Here is an 18,920-nt window from a genome sequence, read left to right as displayed (position 1 = left end):
ATGATACTATCTTGTAATTTAAAACTGTTTCAATTTTTTTACAAAGCTAATTCAACCTTTTGGGGCCCTGCATCTCGAACCCCCATCCCTACATATTGAAATATAATTTTCTGTTCTTGCAAGCAAGACACTTATCCTATAGACGATGTGACGATGTGACATATGTTTACATTCAAACCGCCCTCTGAATTGACAAAACACTGTATACGTCATGTTTCGCCGGGCAAAAAGACGCAGAGTCATGGTAAGATTGCAAACACTTTCTATCTGGCTGCCAAATCACAAAGGTTTTGCCCGGCGGTATGCGCGCAAATCATGTTATTGTTTTTCGAGTGACGTCAGAGGTCACATCGTCTATTAAAAGGCCACTTTCTAAATATTATTTTATGATAACAAAAAAAACATTTTTGTAACTTTTTTTCACAAAACTGATTTTACCTTGGATCCCTTCTTTCAGTTTACATTTTGTACGACCTAGAGCCCCATTCCTACATACTGGAACTTCATTATTATTGAAGCGATATCCTTTGGAAGGGCCACTTCCTAGAAAACCAATTCAATGATAGTTAGTCTATACACTTTCTTGGATCGCCAAGGCCAAGACTAACCAGCGAAGGAGACAGAGGCTTGGCTATATAAAATAAATACCGGGTTGTATTGACTCGGGGGGGGGGGGGGGGGGGGGAGGGGGGGGAAGGGTTGATTTGCCAAAATTTTACACTTTGGAAACACAAGTACTACTTTATAATACAATTAATTGTTATTTTGTGATTTCTCTAGTCCATTTTTGCTTCTTGCATTGACCGTATTTCCCTCACTGTTTTCCTTTAATTTGAGAGAGCACTTGCCTCCCCTGTAGGTTTAAATGGAAGTTTGATTAATGAAACCTTCAATGTTATCTGCTTATGTCCACAGAAATGTCGCCAATTTGCGGAATGTTCTTCCTGCAGGGGGGGGGGGCGTCAAACTCAAAAACAAATCATCCTCAGATATCCAAAGACTGAGAGTTGCTTGTGATTGTACATCCGGAATAATCATCAACGCTAGAGTAGAGAGTGGAATGACATCAACATCTGAACTCCAGGCTAGGCTGATTGCTTGCTGATGCTGCCGTCTTTTTCTTCGGAGAGATTCCAGCGATTGCTTTTCACGGTTTGGTCTGAAGAGAATTTTCAAAACTTGCCATAACATTTCACTACAGAATGGTTCACATCTGATCCACCGTAAAAAAGACACTTATGTTTGTGGTGGACTAAACCTTATGATGTGGAAAATAGCTCACCGGTAATTCATAGATGATGATAAACAGTTGAAAGCGAAGAGGTTTGTTGATGGACGGTTTGTAAAGGAGTGCGCTGTCGTCTGTGCCTGTATGGTTTGTTTAGTTTAAGCACAGATGCCTGCGGAAAATGAACTGCTGTCTGTGACCAAATTTTAACTATAGATTGGATCACTAGAAATTCCTGTTGGAATTTAGGGCTTTGATGAACGCTAAATGAATACTTCGTCAAATTGGAATTCATGGCTTCGATGAATGCTGAATGAAAACGTCTTAGAGTGGATGTTCTACATAATATCGGGGAAATATTACTGTAAGAGCTTAGAAGCACCTTCTACGTATGTAAAATCTGTCGGTGAGTTATCCAGTTGTTCTTGCTGTTTGACATTGATTCAGCAATGGTCACCACACTGACTCTTCGGTCGGCATTTCTGGAATTTTAAGTATACACGAACTGTGCAGCCATTATCAAGGCATCATGGATGCGTGTGAGTTTAAGCATCTGTACTGCACGGCAGCTTTACTAGCGGCATGTGTTGTAAGCTGCGCGTTTGCGCAAACCGAAACACCTGATGTGACTTTCACCCGAAAACCGAAAGATTTGTTTGAGTATTTCACCGAGGCTGACGAGAGCTTAGTTGCCCCGGTTTTAAATTGCCAAATTAGGGGACTTGCAGACGAGATGGAGGTTGAGTGGCTTCGGAATGACTTAGCCATTCACGAAGACGAATACACCGCAAAGAATTATTCACTGCTCAGTAATTATACTGACGGTGACTACGATCTTGAAATTTCGCGCAACATCACGTTAAGGGATGATCGCGACAAATACTGCTGCGCTGTTTATGTTGTCGCTAACATCTCACAATCCCACGAGAGAACTTTGTTCAAAAAAATGTGTGCCAGGGTAAAGGTTTATTTCTTTGCGAGGGAGAGAAACCCAGAGTGTTTGATAAGTGTGACTTCTCCGGAGGTGGCTTATAAAGCAGGAACCGGCTTCACTTTGGAATGCTGTATAAATTCCTGGAATCTTCACATTCAGTTACTGTGGGAGCGGAACAGGAACAACGGGTTTAGGCCGATCACGGGATGAACATTTCACGCAAAAGCGAAAATGCTCTGAGGAAGTGTATTGTTCAGGACGTGACTGATCATCAAGAGGGCGACACGTATCAGTGTCTCACGACGATCTCGCAGTTCTCGCTGAATCGAGCAAACAGGCAGTTGCAGCAGATCGGAGTTAACTTAAACAGTGTGCGGCAGAAGAGTTGCACCTTCGCGGAGAGGAGCACCATCCTGGTGTCGCATGACGACCATAAAGAGGATGATCCGACGTTCTCTTGCTACTCACCGGGAGCAAATTACATCTGGAGCTTCGTTCCAAATCTGGATGAGAAGAACCAATACCATATGAGCAAGGATAGGAGCACCGTGTTGCTCAACTTAGACACGCTGACAGATACTGAATACAATATTACATGCACCGCAGTCGGGGAAGACAGCATAGGTTCGAAGACCCTGAATGTCGAGATAAGTCAGGTGGAGTCGACAATGCAGAATGTCTTTAAGATCGTCGCCATCTCTCTTGGGGTCGTCGTGGTCCTCTTCTTTATTCTTCTCATCGTTTACTTTGTGAAGACGAGACTCTCGTTTATCTGCGGCCGAGAGAACCGCTCCAGGAACCTGACCCCACAGGAGATGAGAGCGAGGATCCAGATTCGACGCAACATGTCGGGGAACTCTTCCGGGCTGTACGCCTTCCCGTCCTCAAGAATGGCAAGCTCCAGTATCACCCCTCTTATGGAAGGGCCAGAGGAAGGGTCAAGCTCGGCTGAAACAATCAAGTCCGAAGCCCCCACGGCCTGGATTGATTCCAGACAGGCACCGCCTGGAGGGGGCAGTTGGGGGCGCCATCCTGGATGAGGATGACATGATAGAGTGCGAGTATCGAGATGAATTTGAGCCTGATCCGAAGAGCATGAATGTAGAAGGGTTGCAGTATGCTGACCTTGAATTCAGTAGTGATGAGGAAGAATACGCTGTCGAGGAAGAGGAAGATGCGAGTGAGACGACGGGAGATGATAGGGGAGAGAAGCCAAAGGTCAACTATGCTGATATTGTGCATTTTGATCCGCGGCGAAACAGTGATCCACGTCGGAAGAGCACTAGTACCTGAGATGGATTTGGAACCGTTTCGTCAGGTCAAACAGTGATCAACGTCGGAAAAGGTACCTGAGATGGATTTGGAACCGTTGTGTCAGGTCAAACAGTGATCAGTGTCGGAAGAGTACTTAGTACCTGAGATGGATTTGGAACCTTTGTGTCAGGTCAAAATGTGATCCCTGTCGGAAGAGTACAACCCGAGATGGATTTGGAATAGTGATCCACGTCGGAAAAGGATTAGTACCTGAGATGGATTTGGAACCTTTGTGTCAGGTCAAACAGTGATCAACGTCAAAAGAATACTAGTACCGGTACATGAGATGGATTTGGAACCTTTGTGTCAGGTCAAACAGTGATCCAGAAGAGAACTAGTACCTGAGATGGATTTGGAATCGCAAGGTCAAGAAGTTTGTATTGTCGAGCAATAGTCACGGACTGGTAAAGCAGGGTAAGGTTGTTTGTTTTACCAGCATTTTATATATTAGTGCATTGGAGTAGGTGTTTTGAAGAAAACATGATAATGTTGCATATCGGGATTGTATTTTTTTTTAGCTTTTCATTGACTCAATTAAAAGTACATGCTCATGTAGATTACTTTACATGTTTACAGAATTGGTGAGCTTACTTAAAGACCCTGGACACTATTGGTAATTGTCAAAGACCAGTTCTTATTTGGTGTATCTCAACATATGCATGAAGCAACAAACCTGTGAATATTTGAGCTCAACTGGGTCGGTGAAGTTGCGAGATAATAATGAAAGAAAAAACACCCCTGTTGCACACGAACTTGTGTGCATTTAGATGCTTGATTTCGTGACCTCAAATTCTAATTCAGGGGGTCTCGAAATCAAATTCGCCAAAAGTTACTTCTTTCTCGAAAACTACGTCATTTCAGAGGGAGCCAATTCTCACACCACTATCAACCTCTCCCCATCACTCGTTACCAAGTAAGCTTTTATGCCAATAATTATTTCGACTAATTTCCAATAGTGCACACACCCTTTAAAAGTTGTATAATGAAGATAGTGGCAGCACTTAAAGGCACTGCAGTCGATTTCACGAAACACTAGGATTAATCCTATCTCGAGTTAGGACGAATAGCTCGTCCTAACTTAGGATGGGTTCAATGCGTCCTAACGCCTTTGAATACAGGATTTAACACCTCCTACGTCCTAATCCTAAGTTATGAAGAGTTCCATGGCTGGACACCTTTGGTAAAATACCAGTAATCTCACTTGTACGTATGTATTCCAACATAAGCATTAAGTAACAAATCTGTTAACATTTTTACTCAATTGGTCATCAAAGTTCCAAAGTTGCACAAATTTGTGTCCTGTCAGATGCATAAATTGAACAGGTCTGAAGAATTTTAATATTTGAGTAATAAATTACCTCTTTCTCAAAAGCTAGATTTCTTCAGAGGGAGCCGTTTCTCACAATGGGTTATACTATCAACAGCTCCCCCTCGCTCATTACCAAGTCAGTTTTTATGCTATCAATTAGTTTGAGTAATTACCACTAGAGTGCAGTGCCTTTGAAGACGAACTAATTACATTAAAAATGTCACAAGCTTTTGGAGCAAAATCAACTCCCTCTGAGGTATTGAATGTTGAAGTAGTTGTCAGATTTAGTAGGTCTTTAAAGGCACTGGACACTATTGGTAATTACTCAAACTAATTGTTGGCCTAAAAACTGACTTGGTATTCGTGTAATGGGGAGCTGAACTTAATAGTACATGTACATCGTGAGAAACTGCTCCGACTGTAGCCTCGCTCAAGGCAGTCGCATTATTCGCTCCGAAAAGACGCCGCTGTAAACCCACCCGTATACCCTGTTCGTGGTGCGTGCAATCATACCGCATGACCCACCCGTATACACACTATCAGATCGTACGAATACTGTTCACACAAGTCACCACACTCGTCCCACTAACCGCATGCGGAGGCCGTCAGGCCGGCAGCCTTGTCGGGTCTGTGTCTTCCGGGTTTAATATGTTGTATTGAAAAAATTCCACTAGTGGAAAAAATTGGGGGGGGCTCTCGGATATGCTAGTATCAGGGGTCGAAATTAAGTGTATTTCCATGGTAGTCAGCAGGGCTAGTGACCAATAATTTTTAGTAGCCCTGATTAGATTTTGGTAGCCCGAAAGACACATTATGTCCCGCGTCACGGCTCAAACTTTACAATACACCAATAACATAGTTCTTTATTGTTTGTGATGATGATTTTTGCATTATTTTTCCACTAGCCCGTCGGGCTATCAAGCTGGAAAAATGAGTAGCCCGGCTGTAAATCTGGTAGTCCCGGGCTAGCGGGCTAGTGGCAATTTCGACCCCTGTAGTATGCAGCTCATGAATGTATGTCGTTCGTCAGACCTATCAGACAACACAGGATGTGAGGCAAATGAATTATTCATTTTGACGTCCAATCACGCACGCCTATCATGCTCGCTGAGTGTCCGTGGTGGTGGTGTGTGATGATGTAGACATGTCTCGTCTTTCGCGGGCATTATGGTAATGAGCTGACCGTGGGAACTCTTCGCTAATTATAGTAATGAGGTCAGTGGCTTCAACACAGACCCTACAAGGCTGTCGGCCTGACGGCCTCCGCATGCGGATAGTGTACGGGGGCACCGTGTCGTGCGATGTTACGCAGAGTGAATACGGGTGGGTTTTATACAACGGCGGCTTTTTTCGGAGTGAATAATTCGACTGCCTTGAGCAAGGCTACTCCGGCTGAAGTAATGTAGTTTCTGAGAAAGAAGTAATTTCTCACTTAAATATTTGAATTGAACTTGAGACCTCAGGTGAGGTCTCCAATTCAAGGCATCTGAAAGCACACAACTTGTGTGACAAGGGTGTTTTTTCTTTAATTATTCTTTCACAACTTTGACAACCAATTGAGTCCAAATTTTCACAGATTTGTTATTTTATGCAACACCAAGAGAGAATATTGGTCTTCGACAATTTTCAAAGGTGTCCAGTGCCTTTAAGTGCTACCACTATCTTCCCTTGTTGTATCTATCAGACAAACAAGGCTACCTTATTAGCCGCAGACAGTGTTCATGATTGTGTGGGCCAGGAGAACTTAGTGGGTTAACCATGCACAACTTTCAGCACTCGTGCTTAATTTTGGTTGAATCTATCAAAAGCATGCGATTGCATTTTTTAGGTTTTCAGAATTTTTTTCTTGAATATGACTTTATATCAGAGGAAAATATTTTCACAGGAAAAAAAAGCTTTCAGACAAATGTATTTACATGTATTACATGTATGTTTCGAGCCTGTATGCCTCATTTTTTGAATAGCATTTCAAGGGCACCAAGGCAATGACCAGGGGACATGGAGGCAATCGCCTTCGTTGCCTCCATGAAGTAGCAGGCCTGATGTTTAAAGACACTGGACACTATTGGTAATTGTCAAAGACCAGTCTTCTCACTTGGTGTATCTCAACATGCATAAAATAATCAACCTGTGAAAATTTCAGCTCAAGTTGCGCGATAACTATGAACAAAAAAACACCTGTGTCACACAAAGTTGTGTGCTTTCAGATGCTTGATTTTGAGACTTCAAATTCTAAATCTGAGGTCTCAAAATCAAATTCGTGGAAAATTACTTCTTTCTCGAAAACTACGTCACGTCAGAGGGAGCCGTTTCTCACAATGTTTTATACCATCAACCTCTCCCCATTACTGATTACTCGTTACCAAGTTAGGTTTTATGCTAATTATTATTTTGAGTAGTTTATTACATTACCAATAGTGTCCACTGCCTTTAAGCTTTAATCCTTAACCAAACTCGTATCACAATACCTTTCAATGTAAAAAAAAAAAAAAAAAAAGGACACTTGAATAGCAATAGAGGGCAGCAGACATTAAGCTGTATTTCACTTTGAGGCAAATTCAAAAGTTCACCAACATCCTTGCCTTTTTTTGCAAAGTGAATCAAGAAAAGAAAAAAAAGCACACAAATAATTTACACACAGGGAAGTGTAGTTCAGCTCTGCTAAGTTTTAAATTTATTCAGTCTGGTCTTTCATCAAGCAAAAAGCATTGTAGAATAACTAAAAGCATGAAAAGTTCTAAAAATGAATGATCTCAAATTTATTTTACCCAGTCATTTTCTTTGTGATTTATTTCTTGATAATAAAAAAGTGGCATCCTCTTAAGGTGATCCCTTGTTGGCTGACTCTTCCTACATCTTACAACTGTACACCAGGCCTGCAGTAGACTTGTGGACAAGTCGTTTAATGTCTGTCGCGGTGATAGCGTTCCGACTCTATTCTGAATCTCCCCGCAGTTCCCGCGGTATTCTCAACGAGACTGCTGGGCCCGCGAGACTGCTGACTGCTCTCACGACTACGGTCGAAGTCAGCAACCAGCAGTCAGCGCGAGAGCAGTGATCTCGCGAGAGCAGTGATCTCGCGAGAGCAGCGCCACAACTCAGCTGTCTCACCGCGGCAGACCATTAACGACTTGTTCACAAGTCTAAGGCCTGCAGTGTTCTAAAGGATATCTTGGCAGCACTATCTCACAGTACAGTAAAAGTGGCAAGTTCCCAAATGGTGGTTCACTGGCGCAACTTTTTAATGAACAGCTTCCAATAAAAACACGTTTTATTGCCTGTAGTAACATTATTTCCGTTCCTATATAAACATTCACCGTTCCATCACATGTACTTTTAGGTTAGAAGTTTCCAAGCAATGGGAAATAACCAATTTCACTGCCATTGCCAAGGAAGTAACTTTTTCCCCTCTTTTTGTCAACCAAAATTGATGCATCTGCACTATTTTAGCAGTATTATGCAGAATTCAGGGGAAAGTTGATTAAAATTTCCTTTTAAGAAACGATCATGAAGTGCACATTAGTCAAACAAATATCTATGCTATGGGTGGGACACCAGTCACAACAGTGTAAAATTTATGGACTTTTGGCTGGTGACCATTTCTTTGCTACCTAAGCATTATTTTTCTGTGCTTAGCAAGGTTTTGTGCTTTATGATACTGGGTCCTGGTTATGGTCTGCTGCTCCTAAGTCCTGTGACGGAAAAAAATCCCCAAACTACTCGATGACCGGACTTCTAAAATTCTACTTCAGAATTTTTACATTGTGTTAATTTGCAACCAATAGCCAGTGGCTGGTGAAGGCAAACTTCTCTCACCATCTGAGTGCAATGAACCCTGATTTAGTCTGCTGTGAAGGGCACAAGTCTGCTGCCCTCATGTGACTGAAAACTGTCCACTGGGTTCACCTTCTATTACTGTAGTGGTAACTGTGAACATGGTGTAAACCACCACAGTGTATTTTATTCAAAAGACTTATTATATTGAGAAAATAGAATTAGCTGTTGCAAACAACTTACCAACCAAATGCCAAATGGACCGAGGGTATAAATGCAAAAAAAGTTAATGGCTGATTGAGCTCAAATTTTCACTGGTTTTTGACAATTACCAAAGGTGTCCATTGTCTTTAATTAGGCAGTTATTCTTCATAAAAAAAATCAACTTGCACAATCCCACGAGAAATATTCTGCCTAGAAGAACTATCATTGTTTATAACAAAAAATAGCTGAACATTTCAACATCAACATTGCATTTTCAACAAAATAAACTAAAAAGTGAGGTCAGTAGATGGGTACACTGTACAATCATGGAGAACATGTAGGTCAAGAATTGACCACATAACAAAATCTGTTTTTAAACATTGATAAATCTGAATGACATGTAAACATGGCCCAGGTGTCACAACCACACAATGTGCAGAGTTTACACTCAAGCATGTTGACAACAATAGACAAAAACAACCTTATGGGCTCTCCACTCAAATTCAACACAAACCAGACATGTGTCCTTGGTTCAGCCACACTCAGGGCAGGTTTCTAATTTGAACAATTGGACAATGGTGTTAAGTAAAATACACACCTTAAGGTAGGCTGTTTGGACAATCCCTGGGACAGTGACTTCACCCAGCCCAGGTCAGAACTCCTTTGTTAAAACATGAACATAAAATTATTGTATTTTTGCTAAATCACTAAAGAGCTGTATTTTTGTACATTGGTGTTTTAAAGGAACACATTGCCTTGGATCGGTCGAGTTGGTCAGGAAAAAGAAAAGCGTGAGTTCTTTAAATGTTGCCACCTCCAACTCTGAGACTTAAGCCGCTTACTTTTTTCAACAATTAGCGTTTTGAAAAAAATGCTCTAGTTGAAATTGTAAGGAGCGCTTTTTTTTGCTCTCCTTAAAAAATTTGAGGAGCGCGGAGGAGCGCGAGCGCGATCGCGCTCCTTTAAAATGAAGGCCTGGTTGGTCTTTGAAAAGCGTTTGTAACCCTTTGTTATAAAAAGGATATGGTTAGAAAGATATTCATAGAATATAATGATCCACACAAATTTGCCTCGAAATTTCTAGTTTTCCTTTTACTTTGCGAACTAACACGGTCGGCCATTTATTGGAGTCAAAAATTTGACTTCCATAAATGGCCGACCGTGTTTGTCGAAGATGTAAAGGGAAACCGTGCAATTTCGAGGCATATTTGTGTAGATCATTGTGTTCTACTTTTACAACATCTTTCTAACCATGCATTTTATAACAAACGATTACAAACGCTTTTCAAAGACCAACTCGACCGATCCAAGGCAACGTGTTCCTTTAAGGAGCGACAACTGATTGGTAGTTATTTTGACATGGGCTATTGTTACATTGTTGTTACTGCGCTGACTGTTGCAAGGCCTAAAAGTGCATCCGGTCATTGCACATTGGCACTAATTAGGAGTGGATTTCACAAAGAGTTAGGACTAGTCCTAACTTAGTACTAGTCCTGGGAGATGTTAAAAACTAAGGGCTTGTAGTCCCAACTTAGGACGAGTAAGGTCCTAACTCAAGATAAGACTAGTCTTATATTATTATTATTGGCACAAATCAGGGGTGGATTTGACAAAGAGTTGGGACTAGTTCTAACGTAGGACTAGTCCTGGGAGATGTTAAAAACTTAGTGCTAGTAGTCCTAACTTAGGACAAGTAAGGTCCTAACTCAAGATTAGACTAGTCTTATATTATTATTATTGGCACAAATCAGGGGTGGATTTCACAAAGACTTAGGACTAGTCTTATAGAACTAGTTCGGGGAGATGTTAAAAACTTAGGGCTTGTAGTCCTAACTTGGGACAAGTAAGGTCCTAACTCAAGACAAGACTAGTCTTATATTATTATTTTAGCAATCATTTTTGTATTTCATTTTGAGATGATGAAGCCCTCTGGAAAAAGGGGCTGGGTAAAGATGTCAAAAAATGTAAACCCAAGGTTTATGTAAACTACTTAAAAGCAAGCTGTATTCAAGACAAGGTTGGGGCTTATTTGTTTAAGAAATATCTGTTTTTAATACAAAAACTGCTTACCAAGTATCAGTAGTAACTTAATCAGCAGTTGAATGCAAACATTGTTAAAGGAACATGTTGCCTTGGGTCGGACGAGTTGGTCTTTGAAAAGTGTTTGAAGCTGTTTGTTATGAAATGATGGTTAGATAGATAATTTAAGGGTAGAATGAAATGTTACACACAAAAATGCCTCAAAATTGCACGGTTTTCCTTCAACGTCTCGAAGAAACACAGTCGGACCTTTGTGGACTCCATAAACTGGCCGACCGTGTTAGTTTGCAAAGTAAAAGGAAAAACCATGCAATTTCGATTGATACTTGTGTGGATCATTATATTCTACTTTTAAATTATCTTTCTAACCATATGCGTTTCATTAACAACGATTTCAAACGCTTTTCAAAGACCAACTCATCCGATCCAAGGCAACGTGGGAATGGTTCACATCAATAAGGCCCCAGCTAAGTCTTTCTGAAAGGCTGAATTACAATTATGACAACTTTTTCAGAGACTGATGAAGTTAAAAGTGACAGAATACTTTCAAAGACAAAAGGGCTTCATAATGTTTGTAATTAAAAATGTTTCAATAGATGGATTACACTTAAGCGTCATCGACTCGATATTTGACGAAATGTGCACGCGTGCAAGGCTTTCAATGGCTGAGAGTTGTGCGCAGCGCTTACACGCGCGTGTGAACTTTTCCACTGTTTGTCATCAACTATTGGCGATCGATGACGCTTAGAGTGCAATCCATCTATAGTTAATCAAAAGTTGAGGAGAGGGGGGGGGGGCAAAATTAGCTGAATTTTAATATCGGGAAGGGGAAGTGGGTGCATTGTCCCCCTAACCCACTAAGACCCACCCCTAAGTTTCATCAACTCTGCTGCGAGTACTGCCTGAATAACATTTGTTTATAATAATATAAACATTGTGTTAATGTACATCTGAAATTCATTTTTTGTATTCAAATATTATTATTATTATCACTCACTGTAACAAAGCTTATTATTTATTCATGCATGTACTACTTAAAGTGTATTCCTAATTAACTTTAGACAGTGATCTTGTAATGTAGGCCTACAGTGCAGCTTTGGTTTATCTAAGGGCACGGCACATGTGCACGTGTATTGGTAACTATACAAAATTAATTACCAGTCAATTCTTTGTTCAACCCCAAAACTTATTTCAAAATTTACCCAGTCAGTTTCCCTTGTGGTTTATATTGATATCTGAAACAAAAAGTTGCATCCCCTTAAGGTGATCCCCTCGCTGCCGCTTCCCAGGTTGTATCGTAATTTGGGTGTGATCCCTGGCAGTTAACGGTTATATGGCTTCTGACTGGCACCCCCGAAGAAAGATATTGACAAAATAGGGACACTCCCAATATAGGGCTAGATAGCGCAGTTGGTAGAGCTCCGGCACGCTAATCCGGAGTTTGTTGGTTCGAATCCCACTCTAGTCAATTCTTTGTTCAACCCCAACACTCAACTTTTATTACCATAACAAAACTACATGTTCAGAATCTCTGCAGATGTTGATTACAGCATTGCATGGCATATTTTTTGCCATTTTACGGTTTCAACGAACAAAATCATTTTAACATATTTAGTATTGTAGGAAGTTTATGCAAAGTGGTAGGTTTAGGGTAAACATTTATACTATACTTCAAAAATTGTGGTGGATGCTTTGAAATTATTATCAACTCAAAATTTACTCATCCTGTTTTGACCAAGCTGTCAGAGTAAAAAGTACATGTATATTTTAATTTATTTTGTACGAGTAGCTAATTAAAATGTTTTAATGGTCGGCTTCAATTAATGCATTTTTTAATATTCATAACAAACTGTAAAAAAAGTACTTTATTTAAAGTTTTCATATTCAATTAAATAAAACTACATTTATAAAAAATAAATAATGTTAGACTCTTTATTTCTTTAATTAATTTGTGGTTGAGCAGATAAAACTTGTTAAGAGGCCGACTGGCAATGTGCGATGCAGGCTACATTTGAACATGTAGCTTAGTTGTTAAAAGTGGGAGAGATTTAAAAGTTCATCCAAAGGACAAATAAATTCTAATGGATTGGTTCCTAATCACAATCCTTTGGATTAACTTTTTTTCATCCCTCCCATTTAGAGTGTCTTTAGAACTGGAATTAGAGTGCCGGCACGTGAATCAGCAGGTCACAGGCTCAGATCTCGCTCTAGTCATATTTTCTTAGTTCGATCTCAAAATTTACCCAGTCAGTTTTCCCTGGTTGATCATAGCATGGAGGAAGAAAATAGCACGTAACAGCTGTACCGGTTTAACAACTCCATGAAATTAGGCACAGAGCAACAATGTCATGCTTGCCTGTGAAATACGCTTACAAATCAAAGTGTGGATTTTTAAACACATACATATCAGCATTTGTATTAGGCACCTTTTTCCTAGTAAGGTCACAATGCTTACAGAAGATGTGAAAAAAAGTCCAACCCTCAAGATGTTCCAGTGAGTTGTCAAATAAAACAGTCAAGCATTTTGGTATAAACGAGTCTGGAAGGGAATGTATATCTGTGGTAATAGTCAAAGACCAGTCTTCTCACTTGGTGTATCCCAGCATAAGCATAAACAATGCCTGTGAAAATTTGGGCTGAATTGGTCACGGAATTTGCGAGAAAATGATGAGAGAAAAAACACCCTTGTTGGAGGAATTTGTGTGCTTTCAGATAGGAATAAAAGACTAGTGAGAAATTACCTCTTTCTCAAAATCTATGCCGTTTCTCACTATGTTTTATATTATCGACAGCTCTCCAATGCCCATTACCAAGTCAGTTTTTAAGTTAATATTTGTTTTGAGTAATTACCAAACGTGTATCTTCCCTTTAAGTAAGTAGGATGTGAAACTAAAATACGATATACAGTGAAGGCATGTTATGATAATCTCTAAATGAGTTGATTTGATCAGTATGCTCCATCTTCTGGAGAAAGCTGTCTATTCCTAAGTAGTTTCTTGAATTGTACAAGTGTAGCTGCATGGCGAAGATGTGATTTTGATTAACCTAAGCACTGTACTGTAGGTTAAGCATAGCCAAGAAATTGGGCCAAGGTCACACAGACACAAAGTCAACAATTAGACAAAAACTTCCCCAGTAAGAAAAGTTTACTCAAGGAGACCTTTAGTGTGACATCATTCACCCATTCAGTGCATGGTGACCTTGAAGACTCGAAGCCTAGACTGCTACACACAATGAAATACTTGCAATGTAAAGCCATGTAAAGCTATGAGATCAATTGCTATTGTTAACCCAAGACTGTGTTATGGTGTGGTTGTGCATGGTTTTGGATTGTGACTTGAAGTAAACTTTGTAGCAAGAGTGGTTTCTTTCTTGGGTGGTTTGAAAGTTGAAGGATAAGCTTAATGTTGCAATTTGGTTTTAAATTAGTCTGTGAATGCCTTGAATGGTGTGAAATTTGTTTAATTCCAGAGGTCTATTTAATATTAATTACTTATACGTTGCACAAGTACCAATATAACAGGATCCTGTTTGGTAAAGGAATGTTCAGCTTCTTCTTCGGGCAGGAAAACTCTGAATTGGGGGAAAACCCACCTAAATGGGGGGGGGGGGGGGGAACCCACCTTAATGGGACAATCAGGGATTTGCCACCCCTCCCCCATTCTCTTCATCCCCAACCCCATGAAAGAGAATATGATCCACAAAGATCTAGATTAAGGTCTACAGTTTTAATGTGTTCCTCACACACTGGGCCCACAACTTAAATTTGACACACCGATTCTCAACACATAACTCGAATATACTTTAAGTAATTTTCCCATGATGTTCTTAAATTATGCATTACTACAGTAAAATGTGTTTTCTTCTTCCAGCACCCTAGGCCCTTGGGTTGGGACCCCCCCCCCAAAAAAAAAGGGGGGGTGTATTTCTGTGCATTTGCATCTCTCTTCTGACCCAAACAACAAGTGAATGATCCTTGACTGCACTCACGTCACATGATACAAAGCATGGAGGAAGAATTCTTCCTCCATGTACAAGGTAAACACTGTTTGTGCACTTGTTTACATCTTTTCCAAAGCATCTCCCATCAGGAAAGATGTGTTTTTTGTTTACCAAGAGATTAAACTTTGGAGGTTAGTTTAGAATGTTTATCTCCATCAAACAACAATGGAACCCTTACAAACACCTTTGTAGCGCAATAATGTTATGGGGCAGAAAGTTGACACTGTAGCTAAGGACCCTGCAATCATTGGTGCAGGTCCTTGCTATTTTCTTCCTCCATGCTCTATGCACCGACCATTAAGGCTCACCCTTAATGGGCTAGTAAACACCGCTTTTGGACTGTTGTTTGAGGAGTAGAAATCGGGAGCCAGCAGTTCGCGCTAGAGCAGTGATCTCGCGAGAGCACCGCTACAACTTGACTATCTTACCGCGTGGGGCCGATTTAACGACTTGTCCACAAGTCTAGTTGCCTTGGATCAGTCGAGTTGGTCTTAGAAAAGCGTTTGAAATTGTTTGTTATGAAATGCATATGGTTGGAAAGATATTTTAAAAGTAGAATACAATGATCCACACAAGTATCACTCAAAATTGCACGGTTTTCCTTTTACGTCGCGAACTAACATGGTTGGTAGTTTTATGGAGTCAAAACTTGTTTTACTCCACAAAATGGGTGACCATGGTCAGTTTGTGGTTTATCATTAATATAAAAAAAATAACAATGATGAATAACTCAATAAAGAAAAAACAAACTATTTAACAGTTTTTTTTATATAGGATTTGAGGCATTGCATGGTGAGGTATCAATATATATTTGGTTTGCGGTAACACCATGTGTCTACTTGCCAGGTGAGAACAAACTCTACCTGGCAAGTAGATGCACACATGGTGTTACCGCAAACCAAATATACATGTGTTTTTTTAGCAAGACAACTTGCTCTATAGACCAAGTATCTGTTTTAAAAAATTGTTGTTGTTTACAAAATTGTCGCTTCTTCACCCCAAGGTGACCCGGTATTCCATCTTAGTTTATTCTTCCCATTCATTCCTCAACCCTGACCATCATGCCATAGTCTCAAGTCCAAATAAAGAACCCATTGATCCTGTTTATAAAACCCTGAAGTGAGTGTCACATTTTCAGTCTTGACACCTAGTGCAAGACCTTGAGGAGTGATCCCATCCCAACAAAGGGCCAGAGAGTCATTTGCTCCCTTGACTGGTTAAACAACAAAAGGCGCTAACTTTCTTGAAGAGGATTATCTCCATCACCCTTGAAGCTCTTTCCTTCCTCACACAGTCTTCCATTGTGTTGTTTATTGACCCAACCTGTCTCGGAGGAGCCTCAATAGAGTTCAAAAGGAAACTCTCTTTGTTACGTCAGTTTACAGTGGCCCTGCTCACTTTGCGCCAGTAAATGTTCAGTTACATGCGTTCCCTTTTTAGCGGACAAACAATAAAACATTCTGGTTTTCCTTCTCTCGCGCTGGGGTGAACTCAGGGTCAGAAGACAATGTGTACAGGGCTTGAGGCATAGAGAAAGGTCCTTCCTCTATGGTTGAGGTGACTAAATATTGACCGTTAATAATTGTATTGGCACCGGGCTTTCACATGGGAAAAAAAAAAAGTTTGGGCTATTTTTGTTACGAGCTGCTTAGTGGAGCCACACCAGGGGGCAGGTTTGTGAGGTGAGACAAAGGGGGCCAGAAGACCTTGGTGGACTTGACCTGGCATGAATGAGTTTGGTCTTCCTCTTCCTGTATTCACACATTGTTGATTGAGGGTCCCACAACCTTATAAAAGCAGCACTGGTGTTATCAGAGCTCATTAAGAAATCCAACAGAGCTCGGTAAACAGCTGTAAAACAGCTAAGCAAACGGACTTGGGATAACAAAATCAGAGCCAGCAGACTTAATTCACACCAAAGGATTTGTGCACTGGGTTGGGAGAGGATCATCCTAACAGTACTTCACCACTCACTGCAATAAACATCTGGAGTTTCAGACATTTCAAGAGTCACTCTGGTGTTGATTATTTCCACTGCAGTTTTACTCCTCAACAACGCTGCAAAGTTCTACACCAAAATGGGATTTTTTCCGAACGTGCTTCTAGCAATACTGCTGATCGGTCAAGTTCATCTTGGCTTCAGCCAGCAGACGACAGACTCTTGGTTCGTCCTAACACCACAGGACACGAAGATACTGGAAACGGACTCGACCGTACTCTACTGCCAACTAGACAGTCGTCGGATCGTGGAGAACATGCAATTCAGAGTAACATGGTCAAAGAACAATGAAGAGATTCGATTCTCAGATCCGGCGTTTCCACACTACTCTTTGATAGGAGATCCTCATTCTGTGCAGTACTACTTGCTGATATCGAACGCTGATGTTTCAGACACAGCTGCTTACGGGTGTACGGTGTATGAGAATGTTGAAACCGAACCCGGGACCAGAGAGTGGGTGATGCGCTCCGTAGCTACCGCCTCGGTGGAGGTTCTTTTCCGTCCCGTTGCTCCGGAGTGCAATAAACATGACATAACAAATGACCTCAACAACACAGAGTTCAACTACGAGGGCGACATGATTGAGTTGTCATGTATCGGCTACTTGGTTGATCCATCGTTCACTCTGACCATGAAGTGGAAGGGTGAGGAGATCAACGAACACAACGGAGGTAGGGTCCATATTGACGACGAACGCATCCAAGAACGTGTCTATCGTTTCAACACAACGCATGAAGACAACCACGCCCACCTTGAGTGTATCTTAACGTCCACGGAATTCCCCGAGTACCGTGAAAGTTGTGACTCGGTCGCTATGAACATAATCCACGAACCCAAAATTGAGATGGTGCTTAACAAGACGGAGGTGTACGAGAACGAATCATTGACGGTCTCATGTTTTGCTGTAAGCAACCCGTCGCTTACTACCTACCACTGGAAGCTCTACCCACTCCAAGTCATTCATTTCCGAAACGGCGGTCGTCTCTTAGAAATCCCAAGCGTATCTTCAGACGCCGGACATCTCAACATAACCTGTGACGTTTGGAATGATCACGGCATCGCGAGCGAGTCACGACAGATTCCAGTTCTCAGACGGTCCGACACCCCAACAACACCTTCCCCTCAATCCTCAACCGTGTTCTCTGAGCCCATGGTGGATGTTCCCACCACGAGTGAACCAACAACTCCAGTTCCTACCACCAAGACGATGAAACCAGTTGTCACCAAGCCAGATCAGACCCCCCTAGTCCCAGCTAAGATCCCTGTCAAGACAACTCAGAAGAGCCACACCTACCTCCACCATACAACACTCAGTACTCCGATTCTTGCCGTCATCATCGTCGTACCCATCATCATCATCGCCATCCTCATTCTTATCTTTATCTTCCTCTACAAGACCATCAAGCTCTCCACCAAACGCAGCGACGACCAAATCCGCGTCGTGTACCAAGACGGCTCAACAGTCATCAACACACAGCGGACCCAGGGAGGAAGGAACCTCAACCTGCTCGTTCAGCCGTCTGTGAATGAAGGGGCAACAATCACCACTGATGGGATGGAGGCGGGGGCATATAGCTTACCTCCACCCTACAGTACCACAGGCCTGCCCAGCGTCATGGATAACATGTATGAGGACATGGCCGGCAACGGTGGCAACAAGACACAGGGTGAGACAAAAGATAAGATGTTTTTAAAAATAGATATGCCATGAACTTAAAAGTGCAGTCAAAAGAACTTGGAAAAAGCTAAGCCAGATTTGGAGACTTTGGCTATTATTAGGCTTTGGCTATTGGCTGTATTGACAACATTGAAGCAGTAATCCAGCAATAGCCACACAAAAGCCACACAAAAGCCGTTAATTATGGCCAATCGCAGTAAATGCAATGTACAATTTGGTGGCCTGACCCTATCTCAGTAGCAGAGTCTTAAACTTTTCCAACTCCAGTAAATGTCCACCATGAAATATTGGACAACTAAAAAGTGCTTTGCAACACAAGTTTGGGCAAACTGAAGGCCAAACCAATCAGATCCTTATCCACCTCCATGCTTCTACCCTGATTGCAACCCTTTTTCCCCAATGTTGTGACCCTTACTAGGTAAATTGAACCCTTTCTAG

At 41.3% G+C, this 18,920-nt stretch overlaps 2 protein-coding genes and 1 pseudogene across 2 annotated transcripts in view; all 3 read left to right on the top strand.

Moving 5' to 3' along the window:
* Positions 1–10,527, top strand: part of LOC139946932 (protein DGCR6-like) — a 68,041-nt gene extending 57,514 nt beyond the window's left edge. Inside the window, exon 6 of the transcript XR_011787298.1 lies at positions 10,515–10,527. The gene's annotated coding sequence lies outside the window, so the exon portion shown is untranslated. The remainder of the gene's footprint in view (positions 1–10,514) is intronic.
* LOC139946931 (uncharacterized) lies at positions 921–10,969 on the top strand (annotated as a pseudogene).
* A 5,625-nt stretch (positions 10,970–16,594) lies between these two features.
* LOC139947211 (kin of IRRE-like protein 3) lies at positions 16,595–18,719 on the top strand. Its single transcript, XM_071945080.1, has one exon. It carries the CDS (start codon positions 16,884–16,886, stop codon positions 18,513–18,515), a length of 1,632 nt encoding a protein of 543 aa, XP_071801181.1. The 5' UTR covers positions 16,595–16,883; the 3' UTR covers positions 18,516–18,719.
* The last annotated feature ends 201 nt before the right edge of the window (positions 18,720–18,920 follow it).

Source organism: Asterias amurensis, chromosome 14, assembly GCF_032118995.1.
Source record: "Asterias amurensis chromosome 14, ASM3211899v1".
NCBI classification, from domain to species: Eukaryota; Metazoa; Echinodermata; class Asteroidea; order Forcipulatida; family Asteriidae; genus Asterias; species Asterias amurensis.
Note: the sequence above shows the minus strand (reverse complement) of the source record. Positions and strands in the feature narration are given on the sequence as shown.

Bases quoted from the DNA above. Each gene is read 5' to 3' on its own strand.
- LOC139947211 (XM_071945080.1), top strand. From the start codon at position 16,884: ATGGGATTTTTTCCGAACGTGCTTCTAGCAATACTGCTGATCGGTCAA.